The following is a 16,637-nucleotide window of genomic DNA, read 5'->3' as shown; positions in this document are numbered from 1 at the left end:
TGAGGACATACCTTATTAGGATAGTATCACCGAGATTTTCTTGTTTGCAGATCAGTTCAATGATCGATAATAGAATGAAAGGAATTAAATTGTCTTCTTTAGCCAATCGATAATCCTAGGCTGCTCAAACTACACTATCTTATATACCTAATATAGGAATCGAAATTGAAACGTATCTGTTAGCAGTGTATCAATTTGCACGCAAAGACCATTTCGAAGTTGATCTTTTCACGTAAGACGAAGAACTAGCCCTTCTTGTTGAAGATAACCTTCTGGTTGCAGTTTGAGAACTTTCTCCTGGCAACTGGTAGATAGTATTTGAATCAACATTGTTGTCGTCTCTAAGCATGTCATCTAAGTTAATCCCGTCAAGATTTCTTTGAAGTAGGTAACGTAGAGAATTGAACCAAATATTATGTCTTTGTCTGGTAGCACATGTCAACTTAATATCACGGCCTTCTGTTTTCACGATGATACTTTTTTGGTACAAACCAGCGGGGAAAGGACATGGATCGTCGACGCTCTCTACACCCATAATAGCTGCCGCTCTGGTTTTGTTGTTCCCTGGGTTCTCAAGCACAGGATTGGACGTAGACCAATACAAGGTTAAAGTGTAAGGATGAACCCAGAAGTATCTTTCATGACGTGAAGATTGGAACAGAGATCCACCTAAACGACGATAGTACTTGTGCAAGTATTCACCAATCATAGTTTGGGTCAATGCTGGGATGATACTTGGAGCGCTGAGGGACGCCATTGTAGCTAAAGATAAACCAGTAGCCATAGACTCGCTGTGTGTAAGCAGTGATGCTTGATTAGTTTGAAGTGAAGGCGACGGACGTTTGATTGAAGAAGATCTTGATGGGGCTCTGGATCTGGTCTGTTGCTCCATTTCGCTCATTGCAGCATTAGCAGCAGCTTCTGACATGGATCTTCTAGCATCCTCTGAAATGACAGACCGAGTCGCCAATGAAGAATTTCTTCTATGCCCCTGAGTAAAGCCATCGCCAAAGTCCTTTCTCAAATTAACGACAACTTGGAAACCACGCTTCTTGGCTTCCGCTTGCAAATTCTCATCAGTAATCTTCGCCCAATTTTCAGACTCTTGATGTAATAGAGAATTATAATATTTGATCGGCAACACAACAACATTATGGACATCTGGAGTATTTGCATTGGATGTGGCGACAAATGCGCTTTCTGGAATACATAGTAAGCCAAATCTCTTAGCAGCTTTGTTTAATTGTTTTATCTCAGAGTCAACGACCTCTGCGTCTTCTTCTTCCTCTTCATCTTCTTCAGAATCAGTGTCATTGTCGTTATCCATCAAATACGAACCCTTCTTCAAACGTTTGTACTCCGTTAAATCTAAAGCTATCAAATTGAAATCAGCGGCATGCTCAACTATTTGTTCCCTGGTCAAGGTTGGCGTCTCCAATTCTTTCTTAATCTGTTCAAACTGCTCAATAGGAATGGGAACAAGACCAAGATCTCGTGCGCGTATCATGAGATCGTCTTTAGAAATACCAATCGCGGTATTTGGATCATACTGGGACACTGGGATAGGCACAAATCCTAATTCTTTAGCTTTCAAAACAACGTCGTCCTCCGTCATACTGTTTCTGCCGGAGGAAGCTAATTCGCGTTGTATTTCTTCAAATTTGTCAGCATCAATCGGTATAATGTTGAGCTCATGGGCTCTTTCTATCAACTCATCCCTAGTCATTGCAACAGAAGCCGCTTGATCCTCGACTTCCAACAGATGGTCATATTCGTCTTTCGAGACAATAACTTTCCCATGTTCTTTCGCCCATTCACTGACAGAGTCATCGTTGAACTTGTTCAAAAGGTCTTCATATATGTCTTTTTCTATAGGAACTAAACCCCAATCTTCACATTTCTGTTTTATGTCTGTAACTGTCAACGGTTTTTTGAGGGCACTGTATTCTAAAACTGGTAGCGTGACGAGTTCTAGTTCTTTGGCCCTTGCTTCCAGTAGCTCGCGAGTCAAAGGCTTTTTAATTTCCTTGTAGTCTTCTTCGGCTAATGTGACAATACCCAGCTTTGACGCTTTTTCCTTGATATCATCAGCACTATCAGGTTTGATAAGCTTCAGGTAGTCATTTGTTGCTACTGGTACGAGGCCATGTTCTCTAGCTTTCTGTTTAATTGTTTCTGTTGAGATTATTGGAGCTGGCGCGATCAATTGAGTAGATTTTTTAACAAGTTGAGAATGTTCAGCTTCAGTTAAAACTATTAAGCCATACTTCTTCGCACTCTCACGAATAGAATCTGGTGTTAACCTCTCTGAAGTGATAAGTTTCTCCATCTCTATAAATTCCTCAGTTGGCACCACAGATAATCCGAATTGCGGTGCAGCAGAGTAAATGATATCCTTTGTCAAATCTTCAGGTGTCAATGATGTAGAGTAATGATTTTGATGACAATCGATATCCTTTTCAATAAGGTTGTAACCTAAAACTTCTGCATGTCTTTGCAAGTCCTCCAATGTCGGTTCATTATCTTTTATCGTTGATGCCAGTGAAACATTATCATTATCAGAACCAAGGAAATCATTGGCATCGGTATAATGAGTGGAAGATGTATGCATGCTTGACTTCGAAGGGCTGTTTCTGAGGTTGAAGGAGCTGCTACTTTGTAGCGCATCATAATAATCAGTGTCACCTGTGCTTACAGAATTGAAACTAACAGTGGAATGGTTCACAGAGGGATGGAGATTTAATGCAGGCCTAGAGCCATAATCGCCGACACGTTGATTATTATGTTTCTCGAGTTCTTCATCTGTGAAATTAACAGGGACCAACTTCAAAGCAAAACGTGAAGCATACAACTGTAAATCGTCATATGTAATATTATCACTATGCGCCTTTCTTTGTAATAAGTTATTATATTCTTCGGAGGGAAGAACAGTGAGATCAAAGGCTTTTGCCCCATTATAAATATCCGTCTTTGTTAATTCGTGCTTTTGTTGATTCTCGAGAAGCCTTTTGTACTCATCGTTTGAAAGTCTTACAAATCCTAATAACTTTCCTGATTCTAATACCACCTCTTTATTTGAATTCTCTTTCTTGATAACATTTTCGAAATATAGCTTGCTTGCTGCGACTTTCGATCTTGGTGACATTGAAGAAACTTCAACCTCTTTTTTCAGTTTTTCAATAAGAGCATCGTATGATTCTTCACTAAGAACAACAAGACCCAATTTCGCTGCAAGTTTTTCAATATCAATTTTGGTGAGAGAAGAGAGTTTTTTGGCCTCGTTTTGTAAATTCTCATATTCCTTGTCACCCAGGAGCTTGTACCCGTATTTTGGCGCGGTCGCTACAACTGATTCTTCAGATGGATTATCAACTTGGGTCTTCAAGAAAGCCAATTCCTCACGGTCAATAACAGTTAGCGCTAATGGTTCGACTAGCTGTTTTACTTTCTCTATCGAAGGAACTGTTAACTCCTTATAGTGTTTTTCAGGTAGAGGAATCAAATCGAACTTTGAACACAGACCTATCACCTCCTGTTTGGAAATTGAATCAACATTTGAGGAATTGAGACTTTTGTAGGTCTCAGCATCAAGTACCACATGACCTTTTTCTGTTATTTGCTTTTGTAGGATGTGCAGGGAAGGATTGGACAAAGAATCATAATCAGCTTCCGGAACAACTACAAGTCCGAGACTTCTCGCACTTCTCTGTAAACCCTGCTCGTCAGTAACTGCTGACATTTGTAACTTATTATGTTCTTCAATCGGTAGTAAAACTTGTTTGTGTTGCTGCGCTTTTTCTTGCAAGAATTCTAAAGATGGACTAGTCAAGTTAAGTTGAAGTTCATTGAACTTTTTCGTGGGAACTACGCTATACCCATTGATGTCGCAAACCTCCTTTGATCTTTTGATTGAAGGGTTATTGATTGCGAGCTGTAGCTCTTCGTACTCGACAGTTGGTAGAACCTTGCATTCAATTCTAGCAGCCAGTTGTTCCACTTCTTTCACCGTAGGTTCGTTTGTTTTTCTTTGCAAATTGTCATATTTCTGTTGATCGATCAAACGTTTGCCAATATTGCTTGCCCTATTTGATAAGTGTGCAATAGAAGGATTTTCATATGAGGTCTTGAGCTCTTCAATAGATTCAATTGGTAACAGGGCGAGTCCAAGAGTTCCAGCCATGTTTTCTAAATATTCTCTAGATGGGTGCTCTAATTTCGATTTCAAGCCCTCCAGTTCATCGAATGGTAACATAGTTTGATGATGAAGTTTAGCCTTCTCCTTCAAAAACGTCAATGAGGGAGAGTCTTTCATAGCCATTAGATTTTCATATTCGTTCAGCTGTACGGGAACCATTTTATAGGTTGAGAGGTGTCTGGATAAATCTTTTAGTTGTGGATTGTTTGATTTGTTTATCAAATCTTCGTAAGACTTACTATCTAAGACCACATGACCATGTTCCTTGACTTTCTTAATCAATTCATCCTCTGAAAGTAGTGCAACTTTCGAGCTTTCCTGTAATTTCTGGTATGCTTCAGCAGCAACAGGCTTTAGATTGTATTTGTCACAGAGTTTAAAAGTTTCATCTTTAGTTACTTTATCTATAACGGGAGCCATTAATTTTGAGTATCCTTCTTTTGAAACTGCAACGTAACCCAATGTTTCCAATCTGTTAGTTAATTGGTCGATGTCAACATTGTCGATTGACTTTTGTTTAAAGGAATTGAAATCTGGCGCAGTGACTGGAACAAATCCAAAATTCTTAATAGATTCGAGTAACATTGTTTTATCACTGCCCTTATGAACTAACTTTTCATACTCTTTCTGTTCGATAGTAACCATACCGATATCCTTTGCCTTTTCAATGATGAAGTTTCTTGATGGTTCATTTACGGTCTTATTCAAATAATCGTAGTCACTCTGCGATACAATCAAGTGGCCAGTTACAGCTGCCAAGTGCTGCATTTCTTGGATGGTCGGGTCTGATGACTTTCTCAAAAGCTCTGAGTGGTCAGTCTTTAGGATTATATCATAGTTTTTCTCTGCTGCCTTTTCCGATAAAAAGTTCAAAGTTGGAGATTCTAGCTGTTCCTTCAACTTATGAAGGTCCTCCTGTTTGATAATAGTATAATTGAGAGCTAGTAGTTTATCTTTCAGGTGTTCAAAGGGAGGATTTTGAGCTAAGTTTCTTAGGTTCTCTATTTCAGCTTGACTGAGCAAGGTGTAATCTAAAGCTTTGGCAGCTTTCTTTAGATGATCCAGTGGAGGAGTATTAGCTAGTTCTGTTAATTTGTGATACTCAGTGGTGCGTATAGGTGTTATGGACTTTCTTTCCGCCAACCACAGCAATAAAGACTCCATATCGTCACTAGAAAGCGATGATTGAATAGCTTCAATTGAAGGATGAGTGTTTCCATGCATTAGTCTGGTGTGCTCCTCATTTGGAAGAAGAACATGATCTTTTGACTTAGCACATTCTTTCAACCTATTAATATCTGGACTTTCAGCTTTGCATTTCAGATCAATTAGATCCTTATCAGGTATTACCGAGAGTTTGTGATTTGCAGCAATTTTTTCCACTTTATCGATAGAAGGATTCAGTAGCTCATGGTAATCTTTGTTAGATATTAAAATATGGTCGTGAGTGGTAGCTAACTGTTGGACGTCTTCGATACTTGGTTCAGTGAGTTGGGACAATTTACTCTTCGTTAGTACAGTTAATCCTTTTGCATCTGCTTTGGCCTGCAAATATTCTTCAGACGGGCTTTCCAATTTAGCTTTTATATCAGTCAATTGTGACTGTTTCAATACCTGAAGTCCTCTGGACTGGGCATGGTTTGTTAATGCCTCAACATCCGGTTTCCTCAAATTTTCATACTCATCAATGTCGATAATGGTTTTTTGAAGCTTGTGAGCCTTACTCTCGAGATATGACAGGGACGGACTTTCGGAAGCATGAAGCAAATTCTCATAGTCCTTTTTACTTAACGCAGTGTAGTCTTTACTTTCTAATGATTTTTTCAAAGTTTCCATCGATGGATCATTCAATGATTGGTACTCTTCTTCTTTGATAGCAGTGAGGTTGAGCCTCTTCAGATTCGAAACTAGATAATCCTCAGTGGGATGCTTAAAAATCTCTTCTATATCCACTTTCTCATTATTTGTTAAACTAGAAGTATCAAAATACCCTAGCGTAGAAAGTCTGGAAAGAATATGCTTTGATAATGTGTCATCTGAGATTGTGCTAGGAGTTTTCGATTTTTTTAATTCATCTAGTTCAGTAATTGGGACAAGTGCGAAATTGTGCGTTTTTGCGTATCTTTCTATATCTTCATAGTCAAGTTCATTAATAAAGTCTTCATCATGTTCAAAGGGGCCCTCCGAAATGGGGTCTCTCACATAGTCCATAGTTTCCGAAACAAAACTTTCAGCGTCAATATCACTGATATCAGCATTACTTGACTTGCCAGGCGATGGTATTACATTCCAGTCACCTGATTCATTATCTGTAACTTCGTAATTGAAGCTGGAAGTATTGGACTTTTGAGGAGTAGAAGCAGATCCTATAAAAGATAAACCGCCTTTATTCTTACCTCTGGGAGACTTTGAAGGTAATGGAGAGTTCATGGTGCTGTCAGCCTTGACTCTGTTGAGCTTCTGCTTTAATCTTACAATTAACTGATTAGCATGATTTAAGTTGGCTTTTAAGGTCTGATTTTCTAGATTTGAATCAATCGGTTTCTTCAAGGAACTATCATCGGAACCCTCCATACCTCCTCCGATCAGTTTTACGGCAGGTGATGGTTTTTGTTCTGATGTAGCAATCGCAGTATCGTCTTTGCCCTGTGCAGAGGTGCCTTTCCTCTCTTCTATTTCTTTTGTTAATGAAGTGACCTTCTCACTCAACATGTTAACTTTATTATGCAGCTGATCATTCTCATTGTTCAACTCTTCCACATGTCTTTTCAGCTCCTTAATTTCATTCGAATGAACTTTTTTACTAGAAGCCAATTCGGACTTTAATCCCATACGTTCCAAAGAACTTTCCTCCAGTTCAGTTTTCATATCCTTAGAAAGCTCAATCTGCCTTTCAAGTTCACTTTTATTTTTATTGAAGTTTTCAGTCAACTCTTGGAACTCCTTAGATAAACTTTGCAATTTCATTTCTTGTCGCCAATTAGTGTCCTTTAAAGAATCCTCATTTTTGGTCATAGATTCATGCTTCACTGTTAACCGCTCAAGATTTATTTTCAACTTTTCATAGTCGGCCTGCAAAGAGGATAATTTGGCGGACTTACGTTCGTTCTGTGCTTGTAAGCGTCTGCATTCGACGAGTAAGTTCTCGCTTAAACCAACAACAAAGTTCACATCCTCGCCTGAATTGGCATTTATGACACCTGCATGAGCAGAGCTTCCTGCAAAAACAGGTAACGAAGCCCTATTATCTCTCTTACTCAAGACATTGGAAAATGGTAAACTGGGGTCCTCAGAATTAACATGAGAAAGAGCTTCTTGATGTTTTTGTTGTTCCTGCAACCTGTTCAATTTAAACTTCAATTCATCTCGGCTGGACCGTTTATCAGACTGCGAAGATCCCTTTCCTGACATATTTCCTGGGATTTTACTGTCGCTTCTGGGGCGCACTTCTCCAAATTGCCCGAAATCACTCAATTGTTGCCGTTCTGAATAAAAACCGAAGGACAGTGCTAAAGTTTAAGGACTTCAGTGCTATATGCTTCAAAGATTACTGAGCGTAGATTCCAATTTCCTTTTCGATTATGTTTTGTTTGTTTTGTTTATAGAATCGTTCGATCTGAAAGAAACTGACAATTTTTGATGAGCTGTTTTGACTGCATAACGTTACCCGGATTTCTCAATAAACAATGCAGCTATTGACTCGCCTTGTCTTGCTTTGATAGAGCCTTGCTCACATTCGGTATATGTTTTGAATAGGCAGTCAGACCAATGTATTCATTGAGAGTCTATTATGTTCCTTTGACGCCATGTATTTGGGCTTCTATTGAAAAAAAAATGCTGATAATTATACACATGGATGCTAACATACTATGGAGACAATGATGGCGACTGCAGTTGGGATAATGATTGTGAGAGCAACCGTGATTGAGATTGAGATTGGCTTTGTGACAACAAGGGGTTCTCAGTATCATTTCTGAATACAATCCCGTTTAAATCTGCCCAATTTTTGATAAAACTATCGTCGATTAGTTCAGTGAATGAGTTCAAGGATACTAGCCATTCTTTCAACTGTTCGTAACGAATAGGCTCAAAAGTGTATATTTGTTCCATTAATAATGCAGATTCATCACGATTTTGTACTATAAGGTCCGTGAGGAATTGCTTGAGTTGAATTGATCTATCCTCATCTGAGGACCCCGGGAATTTGGATTCCAATGTCTCCCATACTTGCAACATCTGAACTTTGTTCTTACAAGGTTTTAATCCGATCACCTTGAAAGACCTTCGTAGCTTCGCGGTGTTCGGAGATGCATTTTGTGTTGTGAGTAGGGCAGGCTGAAGTTGTGAATCTAGAGAATCTGTGGCTGAAACTGGGGTTTTCAATTTTTGAGATTGAGATTTCCGTAGAGAGGGGAACTGGCCAAGATGAGTTTGAGGAGCATCATGAACCTCCATAATGGAATAGCTACCTCTTTCATCTTCGCTATCTATAACAATTTCGTTATTATCATCATGCAACATAGAAGTAGTTAAAGTAGACAAACTTTCTTGCTCTTGCGTATCTACCTCCCCCTTAACACTGGCGAAAACGTCATTAGAGTCCCTATTGCTATCAACATATATCTTGACGACATTAGCAGGTTTTGAAGCTTGTTGCTGATTCTGTTGTTGTTGGTCTTGAAAGGTAGTAGTTCTCGTTGCGGGCACCTGAATAGTCCCGGTTCTTTGGGCCTTCATTGGAGATACGATGGAGGACACTACATCGTAAGACGTTTGTGATATGTTTATCAGTTGATCGTTTATGTTTGCCCTGGAATATTCCCTTTTCGTTTTCTCACCAGTGGGTAAAGTCTTGGAATCTGGTGGTAAATAGCATGGTATATCGTAATCGACGTCTGCCTTGTTCTTGTCTTGAATCATGAAACTCAGCTCTTCAAAGCTAATGATAGACCCGCTATCGCATGAATCGGCTATCTGAGACGGTACATCCGTCTCAGATGAAGGCACGTCTATGCTAATTGGTAGTTCCTGTTCGATGACAGAGCTTGGGTTCGAGATCGGTTTGAACCTCAATCCATCTTCCGTTGAGCACCGGTTATTACTGCTTTCTCCTTCGACAAGTTGAGACAACGTATACACAGGCGCATTGTTATCCAACGTTAAACTTGGAAGAATAGTCTCAGACTCTCCATCTGAGCACTGAGAAGATATCTGCTTTTCTGGGGATAACTGAGACGCTTTCCAAAGATTGTGCTGTTCATCAGCACCGTATACGTATTGCTGTACCGAGTTTAGCTCGCTTCTAGAAACTTTTGGTAATTTTTCTCGTAGGAGGCCAACGATATGTTGCCATTCTGATTCATTAAAGGGCGCAAATTGTGTCGGATGAGAATCCTGTAAACTTTCCGCATCTGCAGATGCCTCCGAGTCCAATTTCGACACCAATTTTTTAACCTTGGCAGATTTACCCGAAAGAATCGAAATCATCTTCTGAGCCCTATCCTTCACTCTATTTGATTCCCAATTATCTGTATTGAACTGGGTAATACTCTTGATTCTTTTCTGCAATCGTGCTGTCGGCTGCTTGACCTTTGAGGATTTTATCACTTTCTTGACTGGCACTTTTTTGGAAGACACCAGTGGAATATCCGCTTGATCTTGTGTTTCCAGCGCAAATCTTGACAGAACATTGCGGAAGGTGTGCACCACAGTCTCCTGGTGGTTCAGTTCATCTATGGCACCTTGGACTTGAGTAGAGATCAGAATATCATCATCACCTTCCTCCGGTGGAATCTCAGTCTCCTGCTCCTCATCTTGATCCTCATCATCGCTGAACATAGTAGGAACCTGAGTCATGCAAATATCACCCTGTTCCACTGAATCTTCAGACAAATGATCGTTCACCATCAGCAAATGCCTACCAGCTTTTTCCAACTCATCATGCATCAGGAAAGAGAGGTTTGCTATTGAATTCTCTGTCTATATCTTACAAGTATACCAGTCACCTGGTATATCAGCAGTCCTTTCCAATTGACGCACCGCAAGGCCACTCATAAACATACGTTGGTACAGTAACACACTAACACGTACTATATATATAGAGAGAGAGAGAAATAGAGAGAAATAGAGTTTGGGATACATAATGATAAATGCCAGCATGATTCCAAATCAAGAATAGTAAATACAATTATAGAGATGAACCTCAAATTGCATAGAAGCAGTGAGAAATCGAGAAAACGCGATATTTTTTCATGCATTGCACGAAATAAAACAGGGTTAGTCGGGGTAATACGAATGTAATACGAACGTACTCTACACGTGACTTGTTATTACTTATTCCTTATTCCCGGAACTCTTCTTACTTTTTATGGCCTCAGTTCGACTCCCGGAGCGACCCCTTCGGTGCAATTAAATCCAATCCTCCCGTCCTTCATCACTCACTCTTAACGATCCGGACCGGATTATTTAGTCTTTCTTTGTGCTCTCTGCTCTTCTGTTCTGGTCGGCGCCGAGTCTCCGTCATATCACTTCATACGAGCTGGTATTCCGGTAATTGGCTCCGCCAAAGGGCCCTATTTTCCAAGTTTTTTGAGTAAGCACATTTTAATTACCTACTGTATGCACTTTCGCCATTATTATATATATATTATATATATAATAATGATAATAAAGTTCAATTCTTTGAAAGGTTGCCTTTAAACATTGAATGTTTAACCCCAGGATTTATAAAACGGTCCGTTTTTGAGCTAATTTTGACTACAGTTTGAATTAAATAGAAAGACAGATACTTTTTTCTGATTCCTGTTGAGAAAATAAGGAACCTTTTTGAATTCGTACCAAATTTTTCCTTCTTTCTTTCTTTTGAATCATAATCATCATAAATTATCACATTTGATAATTTTGTTTCTAAACCAAATATAGAGCAAAGGTATTCAAGTCAGTTGAATCCATTTACTCTTCAGAAATAACATTCGGAAATATACTCAGGTCTCGGAGTGTATCTACAAACACAGATTATAATATAATATATTATCCTTTTTCACTTTTGGTTTTGTCCCATTCCAACAATGTTAAGGAGTTCTACTAGAGTTGCAGTTAAATCTGCTTTGCACAAGCCTTTGGTTCGTTGTGCTACTGTTTCACAATTAGAAGCGGTTAGAAGTTTTAGTTCAAGCCGAATTTCTTCCGATATCTCTTCAAGAAATGGATCTTTTAACGCCGTGAGTCGTCGTTCTTCTGGTCCATTCCAATTCCGTTGTTCCCCTTCTCAGTTGAACACTAGATTCATGGCAGTTCGTCATGCTACTTCTGTGCCGGTTCCTCCTATGGCTGAATCGTTGACTGAAGGTTCTTTGAAGGAATACACTAAGAAAGTCGGAGATTTCATCGAAAAGGACGAACTGTTGGCTACTATCGAAACCGATAAGATCGACGTCGAAGTCATTTCTCCTATCTCCGGTACCATTGCGAAGTTGAACTTCTCTCCAGATGATACTGTTACCGTTGGTGAAGAGATTGCTCAAATTGAGCCAGGTGAAGCTCCTGCTGGCGGTGCTGCCGCTTCAGAGTCCTCTTCCGCTTCTGCACCTGCTGCTGAAGAACAGCAACAACAGGCTGCTCCTAAGAAGGAAGAGCAACCAGCCACTCCAAAGAAGGAAGAAAAGGCCGCTGCTCCAGCTCCAAAGAAGGAGGAAAAACCAGCCGCTGCTGCTCCAAAGAAGACTGAAGTTGACTCATCTGCTACTGAATCCTCTACCCCATCTTTCACTCAATTCTCCCGTAACGAACATAAGGTCAAGATGAACCGTATGAGAATGAGAATCGCTGAAAGATTAAAGGAATCTCAAAACACTGCTGCTTCTTTGACCACTTTCAACGAAGTTGACATGTCCGCTGTCTTGGAAATGAGAAAATTATACAAAGATGAAATCATCAAGACTAAGAACGTTAAATTCGGTTTCATGGGTCTTTTCTCTAAGGCTTGTACTTTGGCCGCTAAGGATATTCCAGCTGTAAATGGTGCTATCTCCGGAGATCAAATCCTTTACCGTGATTACACCGATATCTCTATCGCTGTCGCTACTCCAAAGGGTTTGGTTACCCCAGTGGTTCGTAACGCTGAATCATTGTCTGTTTTAGAAATTGAACAAGAAATTGTCAGATTGGGTAAGAAGGCCAGAGATGGTAAGTTGACTTTGGAAGATATGGCTGGTGGTACTTTCACCATCTCTAACGGTGGTGTCTTCGGTTCATTGTACGGTACCCCAATCATTAACATGCCACAAACGGCTGTTTTAGGTTTGCACGGTGTTAAGGAAAGACCTGTCACTGTTAATGGTCAAATCGTCTCTAGACCAATGATGTACTTGGCTTTGACTTATGACCATAGGTTGTTGGATGGTAGAGAGGCTGTTACTTTCTTGAGAACTGTCAAGGAATTGATTGAAGATCCAAGAAAGATGCTTTTGGCTTAAATTTGATTTAAAGAGTTCTCCATCTTTATAGATATTGTTCTTCTTTTTTTTTTGGCATCACAGAAACTCCCGCTCTGCACTCATGCAAATGTATCCATTCACCTTCTGCAATATATGTGAGGGAGAGAGAAGTATTCTTTATCTAACAATGGTTACATATATGCGTATTCCTCAGCTCTATGACTGTTTCCAGATATTGGCAAACGGACTTGAAGAAAAAAAGAAGAAAAGTAGGCTAATCAACAATACAAGACAAAAGAAAACAACAAAAGGATATCTAAAAAAAAAATCGGGCTTTCTGATTTGCAAGATATGTGAAGTATAATGCATTTATACTATCAAGCTGATACCAATTCCAGTCATGATATTCTAAACAAACATTATACTCATACTTTGATTTCAAGCCGATTCTGAATTACGACGACTTATTCATGATTTATTATGTAAAACACCAACTATTTTCCCCACATTCTCCAGTGTATTGTTCATATAGTCATTTTTTTGTACTGGAAAAACCTAAATATTATTTATATCAACATGATGTGTATGCATTTATTTACAAGCGTCTCATTTTTATCACCTTGAGATCATCAGCATTCAAAACTTCGCTTTTATCAATGACATTGAGTTGGATGAGATCTGAATAGAAGATCTCCAGCTTGTTCTTAGAATATAATAGGTACTCAAAAGTATCAATATCAACACCTGCATTTTCCTCTTCGCCTGAGTCATCACCATCGATGGTAGGAGAGGATAACTTGTCAACAGTAATAATATATTTCTCACCTCCAGGACCTTCTTCTGTCTTTTCACTTTCGTCTATTTCAGTAGTCAGTTCACCAGATTGGATAATCCCCCATAATGCCCAATGTAAAGAAACACTCCCTCTCCAATCTAAAATGTCGTTATATAGTTCACATACTTCTTCCTCCATATGTTTCCTCTTAGGATTCAAATGTGATAAATAAGAGTAGATGAAATTTAGCATTTCTTCGTGAGTTGGGAACCGGTCATGGAAAACAACATATGGGGTAGAACAGTTATAATCATGCATCCACTCGGATAGGTGATTGGCCAAGTCAAAAGCAGGTGGGTTAGGTCCACCGTATTCAAAGTCAATAACCACCAATTTGGCGTCTTGCGCCTGTTCTTGAATTGATGGATTTATGATTTCTTCCAAAGAGACATGACTAGATGATGGGAATAAAGATGAGTTCGACTCAGATATTGATAAGTTTGAGACTGATTGTGAAATTTCCGAGTCTGCTGTAACGGGTATAACTGGGGCAGCAAAAAGAAGATTACCGTATTGTGCATCATTATGACAAAAGACTAGTTTCCTATACGAAGGCTTTTGTTGTAACCATTTCTTGTACTTCGCTACAATTGATAAAAACTGGTCCCAACTTGATACCATAAGGTATTTATTGATGTTATCGTTGTCTTGGATCCAAGAACTCTTAGCTAAAGTATTCGTCCATTTTTCTATGCGTTTCCATGTAGCAGGCTCATCCTTCAATTCTTTCGAGAGCAACGGTACACCCGAATGTAACTCTTTCATTCTTCTAGCAATACGCTGCGAAGTTTTCCAATCTCTAATGTCTGATTTGGTCAACGTATGCGAGTTCTCCAAGAACTGCTCAATTCTACCATTTTCGAAACAGCCATACAACGAAGGTCCGATATGCTGAATTGACAATCTTGCCAACACTTGTAACTCGTATTCCCTGTCAATGACAGATTCAACATTAGGACCGTACACTCGGACAAGCAAAGATGGCAGATTATCGTACTCTACTTTGAATATAGCGTTGGTCATCGCACCACTTATTCTTGTAAATCTTAACATGCTGGCATCAAGATCATGTTTATACCAATGTTTGACACGGAGAGCTATGATCAAGTTTTTAAAATCTTCTTGCAATAGATCATGTGGAAGTGATATGTCCAAGGTACTTTTAACATATGGTACTGAGATACTTTCGCCTAAAACAAGAGATTGTGGCGTAGCTGGCCCTTCTTTCTCTAATTCAATTGGAATGGTCTTGATAGATCTGGAGGAAGAATTCCTCCGTGGCAGTGAAGGTTTTCTAGTTTTACTATGAGATCTCGAGCGAATATAGGTAGCATCCCCTTTTTCAATAGAACGAGTAGGACGTAAGTCAATCATAGTACAATGTGGTAGCTCTTAGCAGTGAAAAACACCTATGTGCCAAATGCCAACCTTTATTATGTTAGCTGTTTTTAGAACAACTTAGAACTACAATTACGACAAACCCTATTAGATTACCGTATAAGTCAAAGTATATCTTATAAGTTTGAAAGGACAATAAAAGTTCGATGTTCTGAGAACAGAATAATGAAAAGTTGGTAGTTGGAAACCTATTATATTTATATTCTGTTTATTCCTGGATATGTTAGGAAGATTCGATTTGTGTCCTGCGCTAGATGTTTCTGCAAATCAGAATTTCATGGAACGAAGGGTTTTAAGTCACATGAAAAATGACATGTGAAAATTTACTTAAAGGTGAGTTGTTTATAATATCACGTGATTTCAATTTTTGTTAGTGTGAAACATCCAGTTGGCACAATTTGCGAGAGCAACTTACTCAGTTCGTGAAGGTGGAGGGTACCTTCGGTCAATACCATGTTACTTGTTATTATTCTTTGTCATTTTAGACATATATCTGCAGAAAATGGGACTCTTATTATTAACCTGAAAAACTGAAAAGAGATCATCATCAATGGTGATTCACAGTGAAATTATAGTAACTACTTAGAAGATAAGAGGCCCCGTCTTTGAAATTACAAGCTTTGTAGGTATGAGCCTAGTATCGTCTGTATACTTGAGTGATAGTGAAGGCAGTGATATTGAAATTGACGGGGAACCTATCCAGAATAAGGAAGAAGAGGACAGAAGCTCATTGCTACCAAACTTACCAGACCAAATCATTCACAAGTTTAATAAACCACCAGTTCTGAACCCATTGAACGATAGAATGTACAAAGCTCCGATGGGTAGAAATACTTGCTATATGTTTCTTCAGCTGCGGCTTGATTCCAAACAGAACCGGGTGCTTGATATGATTTTGAACGACGTAAACTCAGTAATGAACATGCATCATATGACTAACTTTGAACCCTTACATCGTGGAAAGCTAGGTACCATTAAGCCCTTACATGTGTCTTTGACGTCTTCGTTGTATTTCACCGATGGAGCGGAGACAGCAACGAGTGTTGCTCAAATCAAGAAAGAAATCACCACTTTGAAATATAAATCGATTCCAATTTCTCTGGCAGGTAACTGGCGTCTCTACGATAATTTTGACTCAAGTCTCACGTTCTTGACGTTGAATTTATCCAAATCATCAGTGCGACAGTTACAACCTATTCTTGATGCGATAAAAAGAAACGTCCCGCCAACTTATCATTCAAAGGTGATAGACCCTGAGACAGCACACATTTCGTTCGGAGTTATTCCAAACAATAAACAATTTAAAAATGCGGAAGAATTTGAAAAGTCGAGCAAATATCTACGACATATTTTAGCTACGGAAGCGTTGGCACAGTTACCTCTATTGAGAGCAGACTTGCAATTTAGATGTCAGGAAATCAAGGCGGAGATTGGAGTAGACGTGATTTCGATGCCCTTCTCGAAATCCGCTGATAGGTTGTAAATATCAATTTATACTACTTTCAAGCGGTAGTCTTGTATCAGGCACATGCCTGACTTAGAAAATCATTCAGAATTGGTAAACTTGCTTGTCACTATCAGTCACATGACTTGATTAGATATGCGAATTTTCCTAATTAGTACGATTAGTTAAGCCATGTTAAAAATCGCATCAACCTTTTTTTTTCTTTGTTTTGATATGAACAGCTATGTTGATATTTGAACCCAATCGGGTAATAGCGCTTCAAAAACCTCGTTCGAACAAAGCATAATGCCCTTGAAGCTATGTTTGCAT

At 39.1% G+C, this 16,637-nt stretch overlaps 5 protein-coding genes across 5 annotated transcripts; 2 read left to right on the top strand and 3 right to left on the bottom strand.

Moving 5' to 3' along the window:
• Window positions 1–190: 190 nt before the first annotated feature.
• Window positions 191–7,606, bottom strand: NUM1 (Num1p; the record flags this gene model as incomplete). The annotated part of the gene is made up of 1 exon (XM_453791.1): window positions 191–7,606. One exon carries the CDS (start codon window positions 7,604–7,606, stop codon window positions 191–193), a length of 7,416 nt encoding a protein of 2,471 aa, XP_453791.1.
• A 456-nt stretch (window positions 7,607–8,062) lies between these two features.
• SLX4 (Slx4p) lies at window positions 8,063–10,141 on the bottom strand (the record flags this gene model as incomplete). Its single annotated transcript, XM_453790.1, has 1 exon — window positions 8,063–10,141. One exon carries the CDS (start codon window positions 10,139–10,141, stop codon window positions 8,063–8,065), a length of 2,079 nt encoding a protein of 692 aa, XP_453790.1.
• Window positions 10,142–11,262: 1,121 nt separating this feature from the next.
• Window positions 11,263–12,669, top strand: KGD2 (dihydrolipoyl transsuccinylase; the record flags this gene model as incomplete). The annotated part of the gene is made up of 1 exon (XM_453789.1): window positions 11,263–12,669. The coding sequence occupies one exon, from the start codon at window positions 11,263–11,265 to the stop codon at window positions 12,667–12,669; it is 1,407 nt and encodes a 468-aa protein (XP_453789.1).
• A 556-nt stretch (window positions 12,670–13,225) lies between these two features.
• On the bottom strand, window positions 13,226–14,839 carry KLLA0_D16500g (choline/ethanolamine kinase; the record flags this gene model as incomplete). The annotated part of the gene is made up of 1 exon (XM_453788.1): window positions 13,226–14,839. One exon carries the CDS (start codon window positions 14,837–14,839, stop codon window positions 13,226–13,228), a length of 1,614 nt encoding a protein of 537 aa, XP_453788.1.
• A 652-nt stretch (window positions 14,840–15,491) lies between these two features.
• On the top strand, window positions 15,492–16,346 carry USB1 (phosphoric diester hydrolase; the record flags this gene model as incomplete). The annotated part of the gene is made up of 1 exon (XM_453787.1): window positions 15,492–16,346. The coding sequence occupies one exon, from the start codon at window positions 15,492–15,494 to the stop codon at window positions 16,344–16,346; it is 855 nt and encodes a 284-aa protein (XP_453787.1).
• Window positions 16,347–16,637: the final 291 nt, after the last annotated feature.

The sequence above is a fragment of the Kluyveromyces lactis genome (genome assembly GCF_000002515.2).
Source record: "Kluyveromyces lactis strain NRRL Y-1140 chromosome D complete sequence".
NCBI classification, from domain to species: Eukaryota; Fungi; Ascomycota; class Saccharomycetes; order Saccharomycetales; family Saccharomycetaceae; genus Kluyveromyces; species Kluyveromyces lactis.
Note: the sequence above shows the minus strand (reverse complement) of the source record. Positions and strands in the feature narration are given on the sequence as shown.